The 24,942-nt window shown below is 40.2% G+C and overlaps 1 protein-coding gene across 4 annotated transcripts in view; it reads left to right on the top strand.

The window, feature by feature from the left end:
• The window catches only part of Rimklb (ribosomal modification protein rimK like family member B), an 88,802-nt gene extending 83,252 nt beyond the window's left edge, over window positions 1-5,550 (top strand). Inside the window, exons 7-9 of one of the 4 annotated variants that reach the window (XM_045137543.1) lie at window positions 1,598-1,809; window positions 4,466-4,632; window positions 5,449-5,550. In XM_045137543.1, coding sequence (XP_044993478.1) covers window positions 1,598-1,699 — 102 coding nt within the window. In that variant the 3' untranslated portion in view covers window positions 1,700-1,809; window positions 4,466-4,632; window positions 5,449-5,550. Of the gene's footprint in view, window positions 1-649; window positions 695-737; window positions 1,023-1,597; window positions 1,810-4,465; window positions 4,633-5,448 lie in introns of those variants that run through there. The other 3 variants (XM_045137540.1, XM_045137542.1, XM_045137544.1) reach the window with 3 other exon arrangements.
• The last annotated feature ends 19,392 nt before the right edge of the window (window positions 5,551-24,942 follow it).

Genomic DNA, 24,942 nt, shown 5'->3' with positions numbered 1-24,942 from the left:
TTGCCACATGCATTATGATACATTTTCTTTTAATAGTTACATATCACATGTATATAGGCTCATGCATTTAAAGACAAATAGGGTAACATCTTTATTTGATGAAAACCTTTTTGTGTTGGTGGGATATGTGAGCAGAAAAATATAATTAGGCAGATTTTTAGCTTTTACAAGCCTAAGCAACTATATTATAAGAAGAATCTGAAATTATTTCATCTCTTTTCACTCACTGTTTACACATCTGTACATTCACACATTATTAAAATACAGGTCTTTACCAACAAACTTCTGGACTTTACACTCACATGTTGCAATGAAAAGGACAGGAATGGTCATCATACAATTTAAAAACATGGTTATCTTCTTGAATTTCATCAAAAATTAAGGTTAAAAAAATAAGAACTGATCATTCTGAAAGAACTCAAAGCAAACAGCATTAGTATTGAAGTGATAGTTGAATTTTTATCATTGTTTTAATAACTTTTGTGTAATCTGCATCACTATAACAAGCCACAAAATGTGTTTAGAAATATGTATATTTTGCATAAATCTGAATATTGTACACATTTTGTATATTGTTAAAATTGTATTTATAAACTGTGCTTTTAAAGTAATTGTTTCTGATATTGTTTTTATGTCACCTATGATGAAGACTGGACTTTTAATCTGCATATGCATATGAACTATGCCACTTAGACTTTTTAATAAGTCCTTTTCCCTTTTTTATGCCTTATAATTAGTCATTGCTACTGGCTTTTATCCAATGAACTTTGAAATCTTTCTCTGTATGCTGTCAATAAGAAGCTACTTACTCTGGAACATTAGAAAAGTCCAACAAGAGACTTGCTTTCATCGAGCACTTTATCAGACTTTGAGAAAAGGTACTGGAGATCATTGACTATCAAAATCATCCCTTCTTTTTCTCAAGAATGAAAACAGTGGAAAAACAAATTCTCTTCATTCAGTGAACCCCTAATTGGGGCTTGGGGGGACTTAGAGACATTGTAAAATCAAATCTTGTGTTATATTTTTCTCCTGGCTCGCTTTTTTTGAGAAGGTTTATGGGCTATTTGGCTGGTGAGACACGATCCCTTCCTAAGAAAATGTAGGTGCTCAGACAGGTAACCTCTGCTGCTAATGTTTTTGTTTGTTTGTTTGTTTAATTTTATTTAAAATTTATTTTTGTTGTACTAGAATTTTTAAAAATGTAATAAGATTTAAAATGTAGTACTTATAACAAGGTTCACTGCTTTCTTTTTTTTCTTAAAAAAACAGTTTCACTTAAAATACAACTTAGGCATCTTTGAAGCTTGGATTTTAGAGTGCTTTAGTAGTGGATGGAAATACGCTGTTGGAATCTCCTAGTCTTCTAGATTTAATTTGCAATGTTTTAGTTTTGTTTTTGACTTTTGTGTGGTATTTTATTTCCTTTATGCCAGTGCCCTTCTGCCATGCCATTTGGGGTAACTGCCTAACTCTAGTGAAATTGTTTTTCTGTTAACAAAAGTTTGGCTTTTAGAAGTCCTTAATGTTTTGCATTTTAAAAATTGCTTTTTAAAGAAATATTCTAATTGCTTGCACTGTTACTGTTCTTTGCCAGCCTTTTCAGGAGCCAAAATATACAAATACAAACAAACAAAAAAATACCCAGAGAAAAAACTTTCCTTCTTCCCCCTTCCTGATGATGAGTGCGAAGTTTTGAGAACTTTCGGGGTCAGTGCCCTTCTAAACTCCCCTCCCCCCAATAACGCAGCTGTATAATGAATGCTAAGTGCAGCGGCTTGGACCCGGCGCTGCCCAGCCTGCTTGCAGGTAATTTGACTCTTCTTTCTTTCCACCACAAGGCTAACCTTTTACCTTCTTGTTTTTAAAGCCTCCTTTCTTTAAGCACTTTAAAGGCAACCATGGGTGTATCATAACTCTCATTTAAAAAATATAATGTATTAAATGTAGCTAGCAAATAACTTAATTAAAAGAGCTTTGGGGGATAAAATTTGAATTGACTGGGGTGAACTCAGGACTTTGGTAATTTTGTCTAGTCATTGAGATAATTCCATTCCTTGAATATATGTCATTTCAGAGGATGTGACTTTCTTGGGGGGGGCTTTGTTTTGTTTTGTTTTGTTTTGGGTTTGCTTGTTTCTTCCATTGTGCTACTCTGGCTTAAGCTTTTTCAGGGGTTGGTGTTCCGAATACACAGTGAGCTCACAGTATAAAGACATCAATTAGGAGTTGACAGGTATGGAAAAAACTAGCATTGTGTAAAGGTAAAATTAGGTCCTAGGGTATATATGGTAAAAACCCACCATAGCATTCAGTTGACCTTAGTGCTTCTCTCTTGGGAACATCATTGTGGAAGTGAAAGGGAATGGTGCAACATGATCATAGGAAGTGTTATTACAGAAACAACCTGATACCAGACAGATCTGATCATTTGAGCTTTCTGACACACTAGTTATAACAAAGAAGTAAATGCAAACAATTTGAGGAGATTCTAAAATTATGTTTTTTAAACATACAAAAATTATAGGATAGGGGAATATTTAAGATTAGCCAGAGTCATGCAACAACACTTAGTGATAGAACTGTTTGACCATTTTAATAGCTTTCTGTTAGTGAACATCTCTTTGTGTATCACAGTCCAGCTACCTTTCCTCCTTTCTCTTGTCCTTTCCAAAGTTTTTAACTGTGAGAGATAAACTTCTGTGTTTTACACTTTGGGCAGTAGTCTCTTTCCAATAAGTAGATTTTCAATGACAGTATCCCAGATATTTTCTGTATATGCCTTTGCATAATTTTCTCCCATGGCTTATAATATCCTACTGAAAGAGGTTGTACATCCAATCGCTAGTTAATGAATAGGAAATTCTGGCCCTACATGCTCTAGATCATGTAATAAGTCAGTATTAGTCAATTCTTTGCTTCAGTTGACTCATGAGATAGGGACAGTCATTCCTCTAAACATCTGAAGATAATTGTCTTTTGAAGGCAAAACTGAAATTTGCTCACATAGTAATCGCAACTGCAGGCCTGCCGGAATTAATGAAGAGACCCTTGCTCTCTTGCTCATGACAATGGCTACAATTAGGATGTTTGGAGTGTATGATTACATAAGCTGTGGAAAATTTAACAACTTCCTTTCTGCGGCACCCATTAAACACTGCTAACTTGTAAGGAATCTTGCTTTTAGATCTTATCATACTCAAACATATTAGGTTGACCTTATATAGCATATATACCTGGCTGCTATTGTGGGTTTAGGGAAACATGAGGGGTGGGGTGAATTGTTGTTGTTTTAGGTAGACATCCCTGTGCTCAGTTCCCAGAAGCACAGCAGGCCTGTAGGAGCAACCGTGGGAATGGCGCAGTCCTGACATCACCAACTTCTCCTGCTCAGGCTCATCCCATATTCAGAGGTCAAAAGGGTAGGGTTTGAGATGGGGGAAGCAATGAGAAAGTAGAAGCAATGTCATAGCCATGCTGCTGTTAACTGGCTTTTGGTGCTCATGTCAGTGTTTTATTTTTTTCAAGTTGGCAAAGCTGTACATACATTAATTTGGGGGTGATGGTAGTGGGAGGGTGGAAAGAAAACAAGCTACTGTTATTACTAGTTCATTACTGGGTATACTTCCTTAGTATCTTGTATTGAATAAATATGAAGTATAGACAGACTCCAGTGGCAAAGAATGGGAATAGAACTGAATCTTAGATTTTTAAAAGGCAGAAAATAATTATGTTGTGAATTTCTAGTTCTCTTAGAAATGCTATTACATTTGTCATTCTCTTTCCCCCTTCTCCCCCTAGTTTTTCTGTATATGTATATAGTTTAAGGAAATGTACATTCATGTTCAGACCATTTTTTTAGGGACTTAATGAATGACTGTTGCAAAAAGAAATAAACAGTTCTCATATGGGCATACAAGTGCTACCCTATTTTAAATGTAGGTGGCGTATGTGTTCGTGTTTTAATTATTCAGAGCCATTGGCAATAAGCAGTCCAGAACATTGAAAATCCAAGCAGGTAAAGCACCTAATACCCCTAGTTTCTAGAATTACTTCAAGAAAATCACTTATATTGATGCATCTTCCACCATTCTTTGAATAGTCTCTGAATTTGAAATTTGCAAAAGTTGTAGGCTACCTAGTTAAAATTGTAAATTACATATTTATAAAAGGAGAAAACAGTAACAACAGAAAGTGGTTCCTTGAGATAGCAGCTGCTGAGTGTCTAAATCCACTTGCTTTCTTTCTATTTTAAATTTTCTAGTTTAGTGTAAACACTGATCATACATGATTTGACTTTTTATGATTAGTTATTATTTTAGTTTTCATCTGATTATTGAGATGGGAAGGTTTGGGGGAGACATGAAATGTTGGTGCACATGTAAAACAACAAATGTTAAAGAAGTTTCTTCTGTTTAATCTGAGTAATAAGCAGGTACTTTTTCTATATACCCTTCTGCTGCAGCAGAGAAATAAATTTGTAGGTGGCAGCACAGAAAGAAATTCTTCAGGTTGATGACCAACTGGCATAAAATCTGAATAGAAGAAGTGCATGGATACAACATGCCAAGTGAAACAAGGAAGCGGACATGAAGACAAGACTTGAAGATAATGGAGTTTTTATTCTAAATGGTAAGTTATTTCCAACCAAGAATATGTGTTCAATCTGGTAGCAGTTGTATAAGATCACACTGTTATATACTGTAGTATGTAATCATAAATGTCTATAGTTCTTTGCTTTGAAAAATAACAAGCAGTATGTAAAATTAAGAGTTTATTTTCACCCGGTTGTGACCTTTAATTATGACAAAAATTATGCTCTGAGTTATGAAGCATAGGCAGAAGTGCTGAAAAGGTAACTAAAAAATGTAATTTATATAAAAAAAAAAGTGGGACTAATAAAATCTGTTCTCTCACTGGCTTGCTCTTTCTCCCCACCTCATCCCATTTCCTTGATACTATGTCTGCCAGTTCTACTCTGCCTTTCCCATTTATCTCGTGTTTTTCTTAGGCTACATTTCCCTTCCTTTTTTTGCAGGGGGGAAGGAGGTTCAAGGTGAGATCTTGCTCTGGCCTTGAACTCACAGTGATCCTCCTATCTTGAACAGGATTAAAGGCTTGAGCCAACATGCCCAGATCCCTCCTTTGTAACCTATACTACTACTACTAAAGTCTATCTTGATTTACTTTCTTGCTTTCCCTTCGCCCTTCTGTTGTTTCCTCTTCCCCTCCTCCCTTCCCCATCCCTAAAATTGTACTTATTCAATGTGGATGTTCTTCATCTCTGCCTGCCCCGCTTTATTAAAGTTGAAAACAGTGTATGCTCTCTGTCTTTCTCTGCTCCTCCCTGCTTTTATTTGTATTTTGTAGGTCTGTAAACTGTCTAGACAACTGTACTACTTTTAGATATCTGACCCAGAGTACCAATTGTGATTCCTTTCATTTTAGAATGTGGAGCCAGATGTGATATTGCACATCTGTAATCCCAGCCCTTAAAGGTGGAAACAGAAGGATGAGGAAGGAGTTCAAGGACATCCTCATATACAAAGTGAGTTAAGACTAGCCTGGGATACATGAGATCTGCCTTGAAGAAAGGGAGGGAGGGAAAAAGGAAGAAAGAAAAGAACTTGGCTAGGGTGAGCAGAAGAAATTAAATGATATTTTGAGGTCCCCTAGATTTAAAGAGTATAAGTATAAATTATTAAATTTATAATAAGAGTAGACGTTGGGGCTGGAGAGATGGCTTAGTGGTTAAGGCATTTGCCTGCAAAGCCAAAAAAATCCTAGCTGATTCTCCAGGACCGACATAAGCCAGATGCACAAGGGGGTGCATGCATCGGGAGTTTGTTTGCAGTGGCTAGAGGTCCTAATGTGTCCATTCTCCTCTCTCAAACAAATAATAATAAAAATCTTTAAAACATAGGCTAGAGAGATGGCTTAGCAGTTAAGGTGCTTGCCTGCAAAGCTAAAGGACCTTGATTTGATTCCCCAGGACCCACATAAGCCAGATGCAGAAGGTGGCGCATGTGTCTGGAGTTTCCAGTGGCTGGAAGCCCTGGCATGCCCATTCTCTCTGCTTTTTTCCCCTCTCTCAAATAAATAAAATAAAATATTTTTAAAAATATCTTTAAAACAGAAGAATAGACCTATCTATACAAGTAGTTGTTTGGGAGCGTGTTTTTGTTTGTTGTTTTGAGTTAGGATCTCATTCTAAACCTCAGGCTGGCCTTGAAGTCTGAGCAGTCCTCCTACCTCAGCTTCCAGAGTGCTGGGATTAAAGGCATATGTCACCACGCCTAGCTTCTAAGTACTTGTTTATCCAGAGTCCTTCTCCATCACTCTTCTGCCTCATTTCGAGCTGGAGTCTGTGTTTACTCATTCTGAAGCCTGTGGGGTTCTGTTGACTCTTGTGTCTCTGTCCCCTGTACAACTGGGGCTGCAGGAGCACACGCTGTGCCTGACTGTTTTCTCACATGGGATCGGAAACTCAAACTCTGGCAGTCTGAGGCCTTAGCTCCTTAGCTTGCTCAGAAAGTGCACTTAACCACTGAACAGTCTCTCCAGCCCTGCGCAGAGGTTTTCTGGAATTTTTTTTTGTTTTTGTTTTTTTTGTTGTGTGTGTGTGTGTGTGTGTGTGTGTGTGTTTTGTTTCTTTTCGGGGTAGGCTCTCACTGTAGCCCAGGCTGACTTGGATCATACTTTGTCTCAGGCTGGCTTCGAATTCACAGCAATCCTCCTACCTTTGCCTCCCAAATTCTGGGATTAAAGGCATGCGCCTGGCCCAACTCTGAGTTTTGTGTATGATGAAATCAGAAAATGAGCAAAGCAGTCAGATTTTTATTTTTTATTTTGAGGTAGGGTCTCACTGTAGCACAGGCTGACCTCAAACTCACTAAATAGTTTCAGGGTGGCCTCAAAAGTAGTCAGATTTTTAGAGACAAATGTTGGAGATGAAGTTTTAGTCTTTCAAATAAAAGAAAACTATAGTTTATAGGGGTTTTTTTGTTTTTTGTTTTTTTTTTTTCCATTTACAGGTTTGGTTTTGTTTGAGATAGGCTGTCCTGTAGCCCAGGCTGGCCTTGAACTTGCTATATAGCTCAGAGTGGCCTTGAATTCCTGGTCCTCTCACTTCTACTTTACAAGTGCTGGAACTATATAGGTGGTGCACTTCCCTGGCTGACAGAGATAAATATTAAAACTAACTGACTTAAATCCTTTTCCTAGAATATGCACTTCAGAAACATTTCTTAGTTGTCCTACAGTGACACAAATAATTACTTTAGGATGATAAAAATAGGATATCAGAAAATAAGTGAATATTAAAGAAAATGAGTCCTAGCCAGGAGTGGTGGCTCACGCTTTTAATCCCAGCACTCGGGAGGCAGAGGTAGGAGGATTGCCATGAGTTCAAGGTCACCCTGAGATGACAGAGTTAATTCCAGTTCAGCCTGGACCAGAGTGAGACCCTACCTCGAAAAACCAAAAAAAAAAAAAAAGAAAATGAGTCTTGGCTCCTATTACTATCTGTAATAGAATGAGATGCTAGTACACAAAGGCCTAGAAAGAAATTTGGAAAGAGTAGATATTTGATATAGCCTTGGATTTGTAGATAAAGAAACTCAAGTTTAGAGGAGTTAAGTGACTTGCCCAAGATTACAGATCCAGGACAAAAATCCAACTCTCAAAGTTTTCAGTGTAATACTGTTTGCATTTAGAATCTGTGATTACTAAGCACATGCTCTTCAGTGGGAGCTGTTCTGTCACAAAGAAAGCTGTCACTGTATATGTAGTCATCAGTATAAGTGTGGACAGTCTTCTTTTTTTTTTTTTTTTTCAAGGTAGGGTCTCACTCTAGTCCAGGCTGACCTGGAATTTGCTACATAGTCTCAGGGTGGCCTTGAACTCATGGTGAGTCTCCTACCTCTGCCTCCCAAGTGCTGGGATTAAAGGTGGGCACCACCACGCCCAGCTGTGGACAGTCTTTTTAAGAACCTTTTTAAGGTGAACTATAGGTGATGACTTTAGGTGGTCTGCATGCTTAGTTGCTTTCATGTTTTGCCTGTACTTTTACATGTTATTTAAACAGTATTATTTTGAATAAATCATTTACCAGGTTTGATATTAAAAACATAGCAGCTGTTGAAGGGATGCAAAATGCCTGTATGCTTTCTGAAATTTCTATTCAAGGGAGAACAGATTCATTATCTCTAATATATCCTTAATGTCATTCCTATTCTGAAGTTCCTTTATTTTCCCATGCAGAGTTTTAGGGTAGCAGAAGGACAAGTGAACATTTAAGCAATTGTCATATTTACTTGGTATTATAAGATGTTAACTGACACATTGTCTAAATATGGACTGATTTTTGCTTTCTAAAACAAAAAAATAGGCTCTCATAATGATCTTGTATTTAGAAATTGTCCTGATTTTGAAAAATGTCCACTGCTTTAAGCAGTTTTGTTTCAATTAGGAATTTTGATTGGTATGTAAAAATGTTAAATTTTTTCAAACTGCAAAAAAAATTGACCAACTTGAATTGAATCTTAATCTGTAATTTGTTCAAAATTTAGCCTAGAATACTACAGTGAAAGAATCAAAGTTGAATTTTGTTTGTTGAGCCTTGCTATAAATAACTTGGCTTAATATGTAAGAAATACCATTCCTGTCTTGGATTTTTTTTTTCTTCTGTTAGTTTTTCTGACTAAAGGGAAGCATAGTTATCTGTAATGACATTGCTAAGGATTAATACTACTGAAAGAAAATCTCTGATCTTATTTTTCAGATTATGAATATTTAATGCTTCAAATTAGACCGAGTTTTGTGAAACATGTTATTTCCATTCTGTAGTGTATGATTGCTCCCCTATCCCAGTGCTGAAGCCCCAAACCCAGGGACTTGTGCTTTCTTAACCCTTTCCCTTGCTAAATCCCCAAGTCCTACTGTACAGTTCAAATTAATCTCTGGGAAAGTATACTTACCTAGATATATGTCTTTTTAAAATAAATTATAAAACTCTGGAAAATAAACTTCTGTAATTTATGGTGCTGTGTGTTGGCAGCATCTTAATGAAGGTTTTTTTTTGGGGGGGGATCAGGGCTTTGAGGTGGATCTCATTGAAGCCCTTGTTGGCCTGATATTCACTGTGTAGCTGCATAGGGTGGCCTGGAACTGAAGGTAAACTTTCCTGCCTTGCTCTCCTGGTTGCTGAGATCATAGGTGTGTGCCACCTCACTCACCAGAAAGAACAAATTTTAGGGACTTAGAATGATTTCTCCTGGGGAAAATCAAGTAAACTTGGAAAGGAAGCTTGCTCTTAGAGTAATAGGTGTAGTCATTAAGTTTTTATGATATTATTAAATATTTTTCAAGTTAGAATCAGAGTATACCTTTGTCAATTAATATCAGCTAAACCAAACAGTAAAAACAAAAGAAAACAGATGTAGTTTTTGATATTGTAGCTAATTTGTAATGTTTTGTCATGTTAGTGAATTTTGTCCTTAATTTTCTTTCTCATTTTTTCTCATCCTGAACTATTTAAATGTGATTTAAGTAAGTTTTTTTTTTTTTCCTCTCCCAGGTTTTTTTTTTTTTTTCCTTTTTTTTCTTTTTAAGTAACAAGTGCTTCTCATTAGCAAGATGGATGAAGATAGAATTAAGTGCACATGCTGGCTCCGTGGTGTAATGGTTAGCACTCTGGACTCTGACTTTAGTCTGCTTTTTAAAAATGGAAACAACACAGACTATGAAAGCAGTAGATTTAACCTCTTTGATTCAATGTGTTTCTAAAAATGAAACCATGAATGGAAATGACATAGCATGGAATGTGACTTGTTCTTTTGGCAGTTGTTTCTACCACACCATCCTATGTGAATTCATTTTAATCTGGATATCTAGACTTCACATCTAGTTTCATGTGTGATGTTCTTTTTATTCTCTCCTATTCTTTTGCAGAATAAAACTGTTAAGTACTTTGGATCTTATCTCTCTGTAATATCTTCTAAAGGGAGTCCTCCTGCACATAAGCAGGCACGTCAGTGGTCATTGGATGGGTTTCTCCTTGTCCCTTTCATCAAACTATATCTGTCCTGTTTGATTAATTCTTGCTATATTTTGATAATCTCTGAGGAATATTTTTGACAAATAATGGGCTTTGTAATCAGATTTTGATTCAGATTCCAATTCTAGCATTTAATGGTTACATGGCCTTACACAAATCCTCTTCAAGATGTAGAAGAGTATTTATTAAAAAGTGAAATACATGCCGGGTATGGTGGCTCACGCCTTTAATCCCAGCACTTGGGAGGCAGAGGTAGGAGGGTCGCCATGAGTTCAAAACCACCCATAGAGACTCCATAGTAAATTCCAAGTCAGCCTGGGCTAGAGTGAGACCCTACCTCAAAAAACCAAAAAAAAAAAAAAAAAAAAAAGTGAAATACTTGGAGGTGAAGAGATAGCTTAGCAGGTAAAGATACTTGCTTGCAAAGCATGTCGGGCTGAGTTCAGTTCTTCAGGACCCATGTAAGATATATGCACAAGGTGGCACATGCATCTGTAGTTCATTTGCCATAGCAAGAGGCCCTGGTTTACCAGTTCGTTCATCCTCTCTCTCCCTCCCTCCCTCCTCTCTCTCACTTGGGATCTGACAAGATGGATGGGTTGCCCTTTAGGATCATCAAGGAAACTCATTGTTTGCTGGCAGAACCCGTTCCCGGCATTAAAGCTGAACCAGATGACAGCAACACCCATTATTTTCAGTGGTCATTGCTGGCCTCTGGTGTTCCTCCTTTGAGGGAGGGACTTTTTAAACTTGAACTATTCCTTCCAGAAGAATACCCAATGGCAGCACCTAAAGTACATTTCATGACCAAAATTTATCATCTTAATGTAAACAGCTTGGGAAGAATATGTTTATATATTTTGAAAGACAAGTGGTCCCTAACACTACAGATTCTCAGTTCTGCTGTCAATCCAGGCTTTATTAAGTGCTCCTAATCCAGATGATCCGTTAGCAAATGATGTAGCGGAGCAGTGGAAGACCAGCGAAGCTCAAGCCATAGGAACAGGTAGAGAGAGAGAGAGAATGGGTGCACCAGGGCCTCCAGCCACTGCAAATGAACTGCAGATGCATACGTCCCCCCTTCTGCATCTGGTTTACGTGGGTCCTGGGGAGTCAAACCTAGGTCCTTTAACTGCTAAGCCATCTCTCCAGCCCCTGTATTTTATTTTTTAGGCGGAAAGTAGTTTAAATTTTATGGGCTCCTTCCCTCCCCCCACTTTTATGGAGATCTTATTGCATTGGTTAAAGGCAGCTGACCAGTTCTTTAGAATATGCTCCCTAGCCAAGTCTAACTTTATTTAGATGCTGTAGATGGACAAGCTTGAGTGAACAAAAATGGGAACATTAAGCAAATACCACAGCCCTCAATAATAATCTTGTGACTTGCTGTCAAGTGTAAATTTCCCCCTTCAAGGGGGAAGAAAAAAAAAAGGAGCCGGGCATGGTGGCGCACACCCAGCACTTGGGAGGCACAGGTAGAAGGATCACCATGAGTTCAAGGCCACTGTGAGACTCATAGTGAATTCCAGGTCAGTATGGGCTAGAGTGAGACCCTCCCTCGAAGAAAAACAATTTTAAAAAGCTTCTGACCATTTTGTATGGCTTGTTCTGTACATCTTATTCATAAAATATTTTTTGTTAATCTGTTTTGCTTTTGTACAGTTTATTTCGTTTTCCCAATTTGACAATCGTATTTAAAATTAAAACGAAGGGCTGGAGAGATGGCTTAGTGGTTAAGCGCTTGCCTATGAAGCTTAAGGACCTCAGTTCCAGGCTGGATTCCTCAGGACCCACGTTAGCCAGATGCACAAGGGGGCGCACACATCTGGAGTTCGTTTGCAGTGGCTGGAGGCCCTGGCGTGTTCATTCTCTCTCTCTCCGCCTCTTTCTCTCTCTGTCACACTCAAATAAGAATAAACAACAACAACAACAAAAAAGTTAAAAAAAAATAAAAAAAATTAAAACGGAACATTCTATTTTGGTCTTTGCCATCTGACAAAGTGATTGTCAAGAAATGGGTTTTGCTGTTTTCTTTTCACTGATGCAGATTTGTGTTAAGATTACTAAGTGGAATATTTATTTATTTGTTTATTTTTATTATTATTAGGGTGGTTTTGTTTTGGTTTTGGTTTCCGAGGTAGTGTTTCACTCTAGCTCAGGCTGACCTGGAATTCACTATGTAGTCTCAGGGTGGCCTCGAGCTCACTGTGATCCTCCTACCTCTGCCTCCTGAGTGCTGGGATTAAAGGCGTGCGCCACCACGCCTGACCTAAGTGGAATATTTATAAACTCACCCTGAGCATGCATAAGGCATCAGTGTCTGACACCCCCTTTTTCTTAACCTTCTAGGAATTTCAAATAAATGTGTATATTCTCTGATTAGTTAGATGATCTCTGGTATCTTGCCATAATATGTGAAAATGACTGTACTAACAGTCAAAGCAAAGAAAGGAGTTGTGGATGACATGTAGGACTTTCACATGGTGTGCCACATTATTGCCTGAAATGACCTTTTTCTTGGTTCTTGTTTGAAAACTTCATGTGTGACCAATGGTTTATGCTATTAGGAAACAGCAAGTTGGTAAAATTTAGGGTTTGCTGAGGCATTTGTGAGTCTTCCTTATAGACCCAATGAATAAATCACAAGCTTGCATAATTGTCATCATGGAGATTTCTTCCTCACAGAGCATCAGATCTGAGGTTTAATGAGTCTTTTATCCCTCTTGTGTTTGCTGTGGGAACTCTTTGTCTTTAATTTGTATTACTAACTTGTTCTTCATTGACAGACTTCTTCAACTCTCACAAAAACAAACCACTTACCTACCTTTTTCCACATCTAATTCCTCTTTGATGGTTTAGGAATTCTTGATTTTTATTATTTTTCAAATCATAGATATAAAAATGTTAGACCTGGAGTTGGGATCTTTGTCTCCTTCAGTATGAAGTCATGGATATTGTAACCCATCTGAAGTGCTCACTGACTCTCATAACTTCTGTTTCTTCAGAATGTGGTGAATTTTATTGTGCTCCTATGTAAAATATAAAATTATCTATTAAAATTACATTTTCAACATAAAAAATTGAAATATTTGTACTTAGTTTATGAACTTAATATGTATTGTGCCGTAATACATTTAGAGTGGTTAGCACATGGTTGAATGTTTAATAAATACCATTCTGTAAATCCTGGTTATTGGTATCTTTTTCAAATCTGTTTGCTTACTTATTTGCTGGAGATTTGACTGTGGGGTTGGCAAGGGCTCTGCCACTGAAATTTTTTGTTTAGTCTTAAGGTTGGGCTGTATGTTGACTTCCATTCCGTTTTAATGTAAATTTCTTCCAGAAGATCTTGTGATTAGATGGGACGTTTTCTTGTGTGTACTGGGCATTTTTCCTAGACTGATAAATTTTTATTTCCACATTTTATAGACTTATTTTTAATTTTTAAAAAAGTTATTTATGGGTTGGAGAGATGGCTTAGTAGTTAAGGCACTTGCCTGCAAAGCCAAAGGACCCAGGTTGGATTCCCCAAGGCCCATGTAAGCCAGATGCACAAGGTGGTACATGCGTCTGGAGTTGATTTACAGCATCTGGAATTTATTTACAGCGCCTGGAGGCCCTGGCACACTCATTCATTCTCTCTCTCTCCCTCCCTCTCTCCCTCATCTTCCTTTCTCTTTCAAATACATAAATAAATAAATAAAATACAAAAATTATTTGTATGCGTCTGTGTGTACATATGTGTGTATATGAATGCACAGCACGTGTGGAGGGCCAAGGACAACTTCAGGGTGTCTGTGCTTCACCTTATTTGAGACTCTTGGGTCTTATTGGGTCTCTTGCCACTGTAAATAAACTGCTAGACTGCAAAGGAATGTCAGACCAGCTGGCTTGTGAGTTTTGAGTTCGCCTAGCTCTTCCTCTCATTTAAAGTGCATTGAGATTTCAGATGCATGCTCCACTTTACATCCAGCTTTGTGGTTTCTGCACAATTGAACCCAGGCTGTTAGGCTTTGTAAGCAAGTACCCTTTACTACTGAACCATCTTCCCAGCCCAGGAGTTTATAAAAACATCATTCCCCCCCACTCCCGACTTAATTCTTGGTATAGATAAAATAGAAAGCAAGGTAAAGCAGAAATTAATTCTTAAAAGTTGAGGCCAGCACATTCCGTACATTTGCCTCAGAGTAAAACAAAATTATTAAACATTGGAATAAGATAATTAGAAAATTCAAGGTATCTTAATAATAGAAGCAAATTTATTCCTCAGTGTTCTAATACTGAGATGTCCTGTGTTTGTTACTGTGATAAAATACCAGCAAACACTATGTAAGGAAGGAAGGGTTTGTTTTCACTTACAATTTGAGAATTCATGGTGAGGTGATCAGTCGTGGGCTATCTGTAGTCAGGAAGCAGGAGCATGCATGCATGCTGTTGCTCTGCATGCTTTCTCCTTTTTGTTCAGTCCTAAGACTGGTCACCTTTAGTGTTGTCTGCCCATCGCAATTAACCCAATCTAAAAATGCTCTCACAGACATGCTAGAGGGCTGTGTCCTAGGTGATTCTAGATGTGATCAAGTTGACAGTATTAACCATCATTCATATAATACATCCATCCTACAGTTTTGTTCCTTGGTATCATAATTAATATGTCCTTCCATATTTTATGTCCTGGTACCCCCTTTGCCTCATTACCCTTATATTTGGAGACCATTACTAAATAAAAGTAACTACAACATAAAGTAAGTGATACCACAGCAGCCAGTTTGGACATGCTAGATAAAGGAACAGTTCACATTCGTTTTCTAGTTTGGGCCTGCAGAACAGCCCAAGATTTTGTTACAATACTCAGAAAGTTGTGCAGTTAAGCTTTAGAAGTGGCTAGGGTATGCTTCAGTAGTAGAATGCCCTACCATACACAAAGCCTCAGTACTGCAAAAATAATACAACTTATGAATTGTTCTGGAATTTTCTACTTAATATTTTCAGAGCACAGTTGCAGGCAAACAGGGAAGTGCTCAGCCACCCAGAACATTGCTTGGCTTGAGCAACAAACACACCCTTCTCTTAAACAATCGACCTAGCAAGCTGTTGGGAACCTAGGGCCCTACTTGTCTGCATCTGAACTGCACATGCACTCACTCTACACATGACTAGTGTTCTCCTTCCTTGATAGCCATTCTTTGTGATCAATACCCATGAAAATATGTTCCTAAGTAGGTCTGTGGTCAGAATAGCAGTGGGCCATCCAACCTGTATTGCTTTGGGGTATCTCAAACTGTCTTCCAAGTGAACTTTCAAGGGGAAAACTCCAACTTAACATCTTATCCCCATGCATAACTGGGCATACATATGATTACAGTCAGATGCATTATGTGAAGAAATATGTGTAACAGAAAACATACAACCCAAGCATGTCAAGCCAAAAGATCACCTACATTACAACCCTAGCAATGGATCCATCCTCTCCTAAAAATTTATACTATAAAGAGTGGCTCCAGACTCCTTTTTGAGGCCCTTGAGAACTCTCCACTTGAGTGGCCAGCTGCCCATTTCCAATGTATTCAAGCCTTTATTGCTTTGCTCTTTAAAACATATATTTTGGCATAACTACTTCTGTGTGCCTTTCTTCAGTTCTGAGAGTAGGGCACCAAGAACCTGGAAACACCAGAGACCATTGGTAACAAAACCACACGTGAGTGAAGGACTGCTGTACTGTGATGTTCTTTGGAATGCACAGGTGGCCCCAAACTCACATATCAAAGATGCAAAGGTAATGCATCCCATAGGTAAAGTGTTTGCCTATGTCATATGGATGCATAGCATACATTTCTGGTTCTCTTTACTATTAGGTAACACAAATCCTACATTTACTAATAAGTCCGTATACATGTATACTTGTGATCTGTGCTATGTACAGTTTTTGCACTGAGTACACCTCATTGTAGGAATTGAGGTGGCAGCTAGAGGCCAGTTACATTTTTACTGTGATTTTGTCAAGTATTAAAAAGTATTTGTGTATAGATGCATTCATACTAACTTGGTCTTACCTTATTGTGGCAAGAGCATTTAACATGAGATCTTTACATATTTTTATGTATATGACACATTGTTATGTATAGGTTTAATGCTGTGCAGTAGATCTCTAGAACTTAGTCCTGCATAACTGAAGTTTTATACCCATTTTTTGATTAATCTGGGTTCTAACATGACAGAATTTAGACACCTGACCAAGAGCAACTTTTGGAGGGAGAGGGTTAATGTCGGCTTTACAGACTCAAGGGCAAGCTCCTTGATGTCAGGGAAAATGATGCCATGTGCAAAGAGTGGACGTCAACCTTCTGGACAACAGCAGGGGAGTGTGCAAAACACTGGCAAGGGGAAACGGCTGTAACACCCATAAGCCCACCCCCCAAAATACATCACCTGTAGGAGACTTCCATTGCCACCAGCTGGGGACCTAGCATTCATAACACATAAGTTTATGGAGGAACACCTGACAAACCACCACACCAGTGAAACAAATCTGGGCATGCATGTGAGGGATTTTCTAGATTGTTATTTTTAGACTACCCTAAAAATGTGTGGTGCCATTCCATGTGCTGGGGTCCCAGTCTGCGTGCAAAGGAGAGCGCTGGCTGCACATCAACGTCACTTTCTGCCTCGTGACCGCGCAGTCAGCTGCTTCATGCTCCTGTCACCAGGCCGTCCCTGCCACGACACTGTAGCTGAGCTGAAATCCAAAATGAAGCCCTCCTTGTTGAAATTACTTCTGGTCAGTTATTTTGTCACAGCAACAAGAAAGACTGTAAAGACTGTCGGTTAAAAACTCCTTGTCTTCTGCTAACCCCAGCCTGAGGAAGATCAAATTCAAGGAGGGCAGGCTTGCAAGCAAGTGCCTTTAACTGCTGAGCCATCTTGCTAGACCTTATCTCAATTTTTTAAATAGCTATGTAAAATTCCATTATTTACTTGTAATTTATTTCCTTGCCTAGTTACACAAAATATCCCTTTTTCAATAAATCGGCCTTTTGTTTAAAAAAATCTTTTATTTTGTTCTTGTTAGATGTAGCCAAAGAATTCTAATAAAAGAGCCAACACGTGGCATGTCTTTAATCCCAGCTAGAGGGAGACTGTAACTTGGAAAAAGAGAGAGTAGCTTCTCCCCCACCCCGCCACCCCCCTCCCCCGCCAAATATTTATTTGTTTATTTGAGAGACAGAGGAAGAGGCAGAGAAAAAGAGAATGGGCACACAGAATTGAACCAAGGTCCTTAGGCTTCACAGGCAAACTCCTTAACCGCTAAACCATTGAAAATCACACATATTATCATCTCTGAAAAGGTATTTTTTTTTCTTTTTGCAAGGATGGAAAATATTACTTTTATTGTAAAACTTATTAATGTAAATTATCAACAATAGGAAGTTCACTAATTATGGACAATATAATATTACCAAACATTTAAAAATTCCATTTCAAAAATTATATGATGACATAAAAATGGTTATGATACTTCAAGCAAAAAATAAAACTGACAATACAATCCTATTTATTTTTCTTTTAATGAGTGGGAGCCAGATTTTGGAAAATAGTCCCCGTAAATAGTAACATTCTGTTGGATAGAATTATGAATAATTTTGTAATTGGGACCAAAAAGAAAAGCCCATAGCGAATGCTGTCAATGTCTTTTCTCTTTTGCTTCTAGCATCACTAGAAGGAGTATACGCTACTTATAGAGGAAGTCTCAGAAGCTCTAGTAAGACACCTGGTTACTCACAAACCTTAGTAGGCTGTTGGTTTTACCCCATCTTATTGTTAAAAAGGACAGGCACCGGTATGAATCTGTGAAAAGATCTCTGACTAAATGCAGAGGCCGTGTGTGATGGCCAAGATCCAATGTCATTCTTACCTTTGATTATTTTTGCTGTAAAATAGGAAGGAGGAGAAAGGGTCTGTGACCACTGAGTCCTGGGAGCACAGGGGATCCAGGCCATTAGCAGGACTCCAGTAAGTGCTCTGGCAGCTGCTGCAGTCTCTCCCGACAGGACCATCTCTTCCCCGCCTTGTAAGGTGGCCTCAGCCAGAGTGGCGACAGCATGGGCGGCAGCTTCACTGCGGAGGCTGGTGCGTCTCCTGAGAAGCTGCCACTCGCCCCTTGCCAAGGATGCCGCTGCCTGGGTAGCCTCTGACGCCGGCGTGGTCTGCATGGTCATTTCACTTCCCTGTAAAGTGGCCCGATTTTGTCCCACCTCCCCATCAGCCACAGCAGAACAATTCACCGGGGCAACAGTGACTGTGGTTGGAAGTTCTGAAGCATCAGCCAGTGTGGCTACTGTTGCCCCTGTGCCAACGGGTGAGCGAGGTGGGACAAGACGGTGGTGGTTTGTGTGTGTGTTTGCTGATCTTAAACAGCGTACCAAAGACCTTCCCGCCCATGTTGCTTAAAGCCGTTCTTAGCTGTGGTCAGTGTCATGCCCAGTTCTTGGTGACCACCAAGGAGAACCAAACACGTATGCAAGGGCAAGGAGCTTTATTTCCGGCTTAAGCTCAGACTCTTGACCTAGGGTAGGGTTTTTATAGGGATTGAACATAGAAGGGGATGGCACGTGATTGGTTGATTGGAACAGTGACTGCACTTGTACTCTTCTGATTGGCTTAGGGTTTTGGCGGGCAAAGTTGGCGGGCTGAGGCTAGGGGAGTTGAACTTATCTCTGATTACAGGAATGAATGGCATAAGCAGTTTCCAGTAACTGTTAAACCCACCCTTACCAGAAAATAAAAACTTAGACCTTGCCGGGAAACAGAAACGTAGGCCTACTGAGGACTCCGAAGCCTGTCGTGGCGTCCTTCTGGTTCCTGGGCCCGTGAAGCCCTCTGCTTTTGCCCTTCCGTTGGAGCATCACCGCAGACATTGGCCCATGGGTGTCTTCAGACCACCACGGGCTTGCAGCTCTCCTTGCCCCAGTGTGGCTCTCCCCGGCCTGCCTCCCTGGGAGCTGCGCCCGGCTCGTCCTGCGCGCAGAGCAGCCCCCGGGGGTGAGAGGCGGCGGTTGGGAGCTGGCCCCGCGGGGCGCGGCCGCTCTGCCGCCCAGGCCGCTCGGAGGCTCCCGCGCACACGCGCCGCGCCGCGCCGGGCACTCCAGAGACGGGCTTGCGGGCGAGGGCGAGGGCGAGATGCCACTGAGGTTGTGGAGCAAGCGCGCTTGCTGTCTTCTGATGGAAGGCTTCGACTCGGCACGAGGCCGCCCCGCTTCCTCGCTGGTGCCGCCGCCAGCTGCCCTGGGGATGAGGATGTCTCAGTCACGGTAAGAGCAGTCCGGGGACGGGGAGTCCTCAGCACCCAGCATGCTGCGCTTGGCCTCTGTGGTAGCCGTGGGTCCAGTTTGGCTCGCTCCGTGTTCCTCCATGAATATCTGCCAGAGGAATGGAAGGCAGGGCCTCCAAGAGGTATGTGTACGCCCGTGTCCACAGCACACTTAACTTTCCAACCTTTTACCAATTTTTTATCAGAAGCGGTGAGGACCTTCCATCTTTAATACAAACTGCTACTCACATTTGGGCTGAATCCCTGTGTTCCCTCACTCTTGACCCACTGCTTCAGAGCCTCTAGGATTTGACTCATCCACACTGTCTGTCTCAATTGTGGCCGGTGCTTATATGTTACTACTTGTAGACACTTTTGTTGTTGTTTATTTTTTATTTATTTATTTGAGAGTGACAGAGAGGGAAAGAGGCAAAGAGAGAGGGCCTCCAGCCACTGCAATGAACTCCAGATGCATGCACCCCTTGTGCATCTGGCTAAAGTGGGTCATGGGAAATAGAACCTCGAACCCGGGATCCTTAGGCATCACAGGCAAGTGCTGAACCGCTAAGCCATCTCTCCAGCCCTACTAGTAAACACTTTTGCAGACAGAAAAAATTCTGTGGAAAGGTTAAAGAAAGGAGGAATCTGTTTACTGTCTCATACCATGTAGATTTTGTCGATGGTAATAGCTTCGGGAATAGCTGCATCAAAAGACCTGTTTCTCTTTCCATGTTTTGGTTGTACTCATTGCTGGCCTGACTTCATTTTTGGCAGGGACTCAGAGGGTTTTGTATTTTGTTACACTTCTTAGCTCTGCTTGGTTTCACTCCCCAGATAAACTTTTTCTTAGGCAAAATAATCCCTGTGGTCCTCTGGGTCTGTATCATTTAAGCCTTGCAGATTCAGCCATTTTCTTCAAAGTTCTCTGCCAGGAAAGTCTGTGAAATAACCTCTATTTGTTCTGGCTTGGGTCTCACATATTCTAACTCTAATTCTAAACTCATTCTCCCCTCTGGCCAGGAAGGCAAAGTACACTGGTCAGAGACTTAGATCACCCCCTATTTTTAAATTTTATTTTTATTTATTTATTTGAGAGAAGAAAAAGAGGCACAGAGAGAGAGAGAAAATGGATACACCAGGACCTCCAGCCACTGCAAAGAACTTCAGACGCATGCACCGTCCACCTTGTGCAGCTGGTTTATGTGGGTCCTGGGGAATCGAACCTGGGTCCTTTGGCTTTGCAGGCAAGTGCCTTAACTGATGAACCATCCCTCAAGCCCTTTTTAAAAATTTATTTATTCATTTATTTGAGAGAGAGGAAGAGGCAGAGAGAGAGGATCACCCCCTTTTGATGCATCTAGGAGTTTCTCAGAAAACAGCAGTGAGGCACTCTTCTCTCTGAAAAGATATGGAAGAGTTAATACATGGAAAATAGTGGAGGGATTTAATAGTCTCTGATTTTATTACAGATAATATTTGAAACATTAAGATAGAAAGTAAGGACCTTACAATGGTCACATAGGATGATGATGCCAACATTTGTAATGCTTGAATAAAAAATAAGCTCTTAGTGCTTGAAAGGTGGGGATTTCAAACATTTTGGTCTATTTTATGAACTGATAAAGGGAAATGGAATAGCTCTGAATAGGCAGAAAGAAAGAATTCTTCCATTCAATATTATACTAGGAGCATTCTAAAATAGTTCCCAAGATTCCACTTCTCTGGTGGGTTTGTCCTGGATAGATACACTTGTCCTGTCCTTGAAGGAGACCTTTGAATTATAATGGGCTCATTCCTTGATTAGGTTATGCTATACAACAAGGATTAAAGTACTTTGAAGATATAATTTAGACCTCTAATCAAGTGACTTCAAATTGCTAAAAAAGGGGATTATCTGGAACATACTGTAACTCCAAGCTGGCCTTGAACTCATGATGATCCTAATACCTCAGCCTCCTGCGCACTGAGAATAAAGGCACTCACTACCATGCCTGGCTTGGTGTATCTTTTAAAAGACTTCCTAGGGGTAAGTGAAAGCAGAAACCAGAGGAACCTGAAGCAAGCAGAGACTCTTGTCTCCCTTTTAGAAAAGTTTTTTTTTACTTATTTGCAATAAGAGAATGTATGGGCACACCAGGGCCTCTTGCCACTGCATATAAACTTCAGATACATGTACCACCTTGTGCATCTGGCTTTACATAAGTACTGAATTGAACCCAGGTCATTAGGCTTTGTAGCCAAGTGCCTTAACCACTTAACTATCTCTCCAGCCCCTGTCAACCTTGCAAATATAAACTACTATATAAAGAGAAGACAGCTCTGTGGCAGATTATTGCACATGACTTAATGCTACTCCCTGAGTTCACTCTCCTCCCAAACAAACCTGGACATAAAAATTGAGGTTTCAAAGAGTGGCTTCTACCCCCTCCCTAAGAGTAAACCCGGACTCTGGTATGGGACCCTGGAAGCAACACCTTCTGTTAGGGTAATTTTTAAGCCCTTTCTCACTTGAATGGGAGGAAAAAGCCCCTCCTTTGAAGCTAGCACCAGGGAAACCAAAACACAGATCAAAAGCCCACCTTACAAAGACTGAGACAGCATGGCTCTATCATGATTTCCTGTCTCCATGTGAAATGGATTGTGCCCAGACAGCCCATGTAGCACTGGACAGACACTCCGTAATGTGAATACCAGCCATCCCACCACCCCCTCTTTCTCCAGAAGACCTTAAGAATTCTCATACCCCTTCTAGGTGATCAAAAAAAAAAAAACAAAAAAAAAAAAAAACCTATTCCCACTTTCTGTCTCTTTGCTCTGAGTACACATCATATCCTGACTGGTGTTAAATAAATACCATGGGCCCAAAAGTAAATTGTCCTAGTGGTTTTGTAAATTCTGAACCTCACATTTCTGGCACCTAATGTAGGGCCTTCTGAGTTGAAACCTTCAGTTCTGCAATTACAAGGAACTGAATTCTGCCAGCACCTCAGGAACTTGCCAGAGGGAACTAAGGCTCAAATGAGAAAGCAGCCTGATAATCATCCCCTGAGCAAGCCACTGCCCAGACTCCTGACGAATGAATACTAAGAGGTGCTTCACTTATGTGGATTTGACTTGCTTAGTTTGTGCTTATTTGTTATTTAGAAATAGAAAATTAATACAAGTTGTTTTGGTATATATTGCAATTATTATATAGCTGGGCAGGTCAATGGACATCATTAATGCCAGCACTGGGTGGCTGAGAGAGGAGTATTGTAAGGCCAAGGCAAAGGTCAGCCTGTTTTACATAGTAAGACCCTGTGGTGGTCCCTACAGACTCGTGTGTTTAGATACTGAATCTCCAGCTGCTGGTGTTATGTGGAAGCTTATGTAAACTTCAGGAGGTGGAGCCTTGCCAAGGCAAATGTGTTGCTGGGCAGGTCTTGAGGTGTTGCAGCCCAGCCCTGCTGGCTCTACTTCCTCCCTGCTGGTGTGAAGATGTGATTCCAGCTGTCTGCTTTTGCCATTCTTTCCCCTTCAGAGCTTTAATGGACTGAACTAATATGAACCTTTCTTTTTTTTCTTTTTTAATTATTTATTTATTTATTTATTTGAGAGCGACAGACACAGAGAAAGACAGATAGAGGGAGAGAGAGGGAATGGGAACGCCAGGACTTCCAGCCTCTGCAAACGAACTCCAGATGTGTGTGCACCCTTGTTTATCTGGCTAACATGGGACCTGGGGAACCAAGCCTCGAACCGGGGTCCTTAGGCTTCACAGGCAAGTGCTTAACTGCTAAGCCATCTCTCCAGCCCTAATATGAACCTTTCTATAAAGTGCTTTTAGTCATTTATTTTGCCCAACAAGAAAGTGACTAATACAGACCTTGTCTCAAAAAAACTATAAAGTAAAATTAATATATATATATATATGTATATATATATATATATATATATATATATATATATATATATCTGTAGCAGTCACTGTTGCTGGGACAAACACCCAACCAGAACTTCCTATTGGAGGAAAGGATTTATATCAGGCCTACAGTTTCAAAGGGAAGCTTTGTCATGGTGAAGAAAGCTGGTCCACTTAATCATATATCCACAGCAGAGAGAAAACAACAACTGTAAGCTGGCTCTGAATACAACAGCAGGCAAGACTCATCAAACTCAAAGTCTGCCCCCCTCAATACACCTCCTACAGCAAGGCTCTCTTATGTCTGGAATTTAGAAAACCATTGAGCATTGAGACAGTTTAGATTGGCGAGCAAAGATTTATTAATGACAACAAGGGAGTGGAAGAATGTAGAGAAAAGAAAGTGGGATGGGAGCTCTGAAAATGTGAAGATTTAAAAGTCTCTGCCCAACCCACTGGCCCTGCTATAACTCCCATGGAAGCTGTCTTCTATACAGAAATTGAGGTTTCAAAGACTTGTTTCTATCTCTGGGAGCTAGCACCTGTGGAACCAAAGCAAGAGATCCAAGCTCACTTTCCTGAAATTTGGGATAGTACCGCTCCAGTGAGATTTACCCCACCCCCAGGTGAAGCAGACACCACGTACAGTATGGACCAGACACTGCAGTATAAGATCCTCCCCTCACTACTCCACAGGAAGACTTTAAAACCCTTTCTTTCTCTTAACTAGGCAGTTTAGAGCTCACTCCCTACTTTGTTTGCTCTTAACCCCAACACTCCTTATTGGTGTTAATAAAACTTGGAGCCCAAAGGAAACTGTTTCAGTGGTTTTCTAAATTCTGGAACTAACAATCTGGTGCTATGACTTGGATTTAGAAATACTCCTGATATTATCTTTTTGAGTTGTCCAAATGACTTCCCTTTATTTCCCCTTTCCCATTCTTCTTCTGCCTCTTGGTGTAGTGCTTTCAACACCCAGCACCTGCCATTTTTCTAGATGGAGTCTACTAAGTTCACCTGGGATGCCTGCCACTGCTGCTGGTAATGTACTAGAGTCTTGACATGAAGCCAGATCAATTCCCTCTCAGAACTGGCCAAACCCAGTGGGATACAAAGCCATTTGGCCCCACTCATTGATTCTCTGTGACTTCAGATAACACCCAGGAAATGTTTCTTAGAATTGTGGGGACTCCCATATCTCCTTTACCTAGACTTACCAGGATTCATGATGGGTATAACTCACTCCTATCCATCTAAAAATTGTCCCTTCAGATGTTTGCTAACTTCAAAATTCTCTATCCAAAAGGAGAAATCAGATCCAAAATACTATTTTTTTTCACTGCACTACTGTTTGGCCTCAACATAAATGGGATAATGATTATCAGTAGCCTGAGGATGCCACCTTTGATCTCAAAATTTGTACAGACGTATAAAACTTATTACACTGCAATGGCAAGTGGGCACAAGCCCAATATATTTGAGTCTTTTTCTATCGGATAAATAGGCCTTCTCACAGTGTTTCAGATGTTCCTGTTATATGAAAAGTCTAATCCTTCATTAAGGGACTCTTCTTCAGACTTTGGTCCTGCAGACTACTCCTGTCCCAACACCTTTTCAACATTCCTTGTGCTTCTACTCACCAAATCAGCTACAGTCAGTCTACTTCCCAGAGCAGCTCAG

Source organism: Jaculus jaculus, chromosome 18 (assembly GCF_020740685.1).
Source record: "Jaculus jaculus isolate mJacJac1 chromosome 18, mJacJac1.mat.Y.cur, whole genome shotgun sequence".
NCBI lineage: Eukaryota > Metazoa > Chordata > Mammalia > Rodentia > Dipodidae > Jaculus > Jaculus jaculus.
The sequence above is the reverse complement of the archived record's forward strand: the minus strand, read 5'-3'. Positions and strand labels throughout refer to the sequence as shown.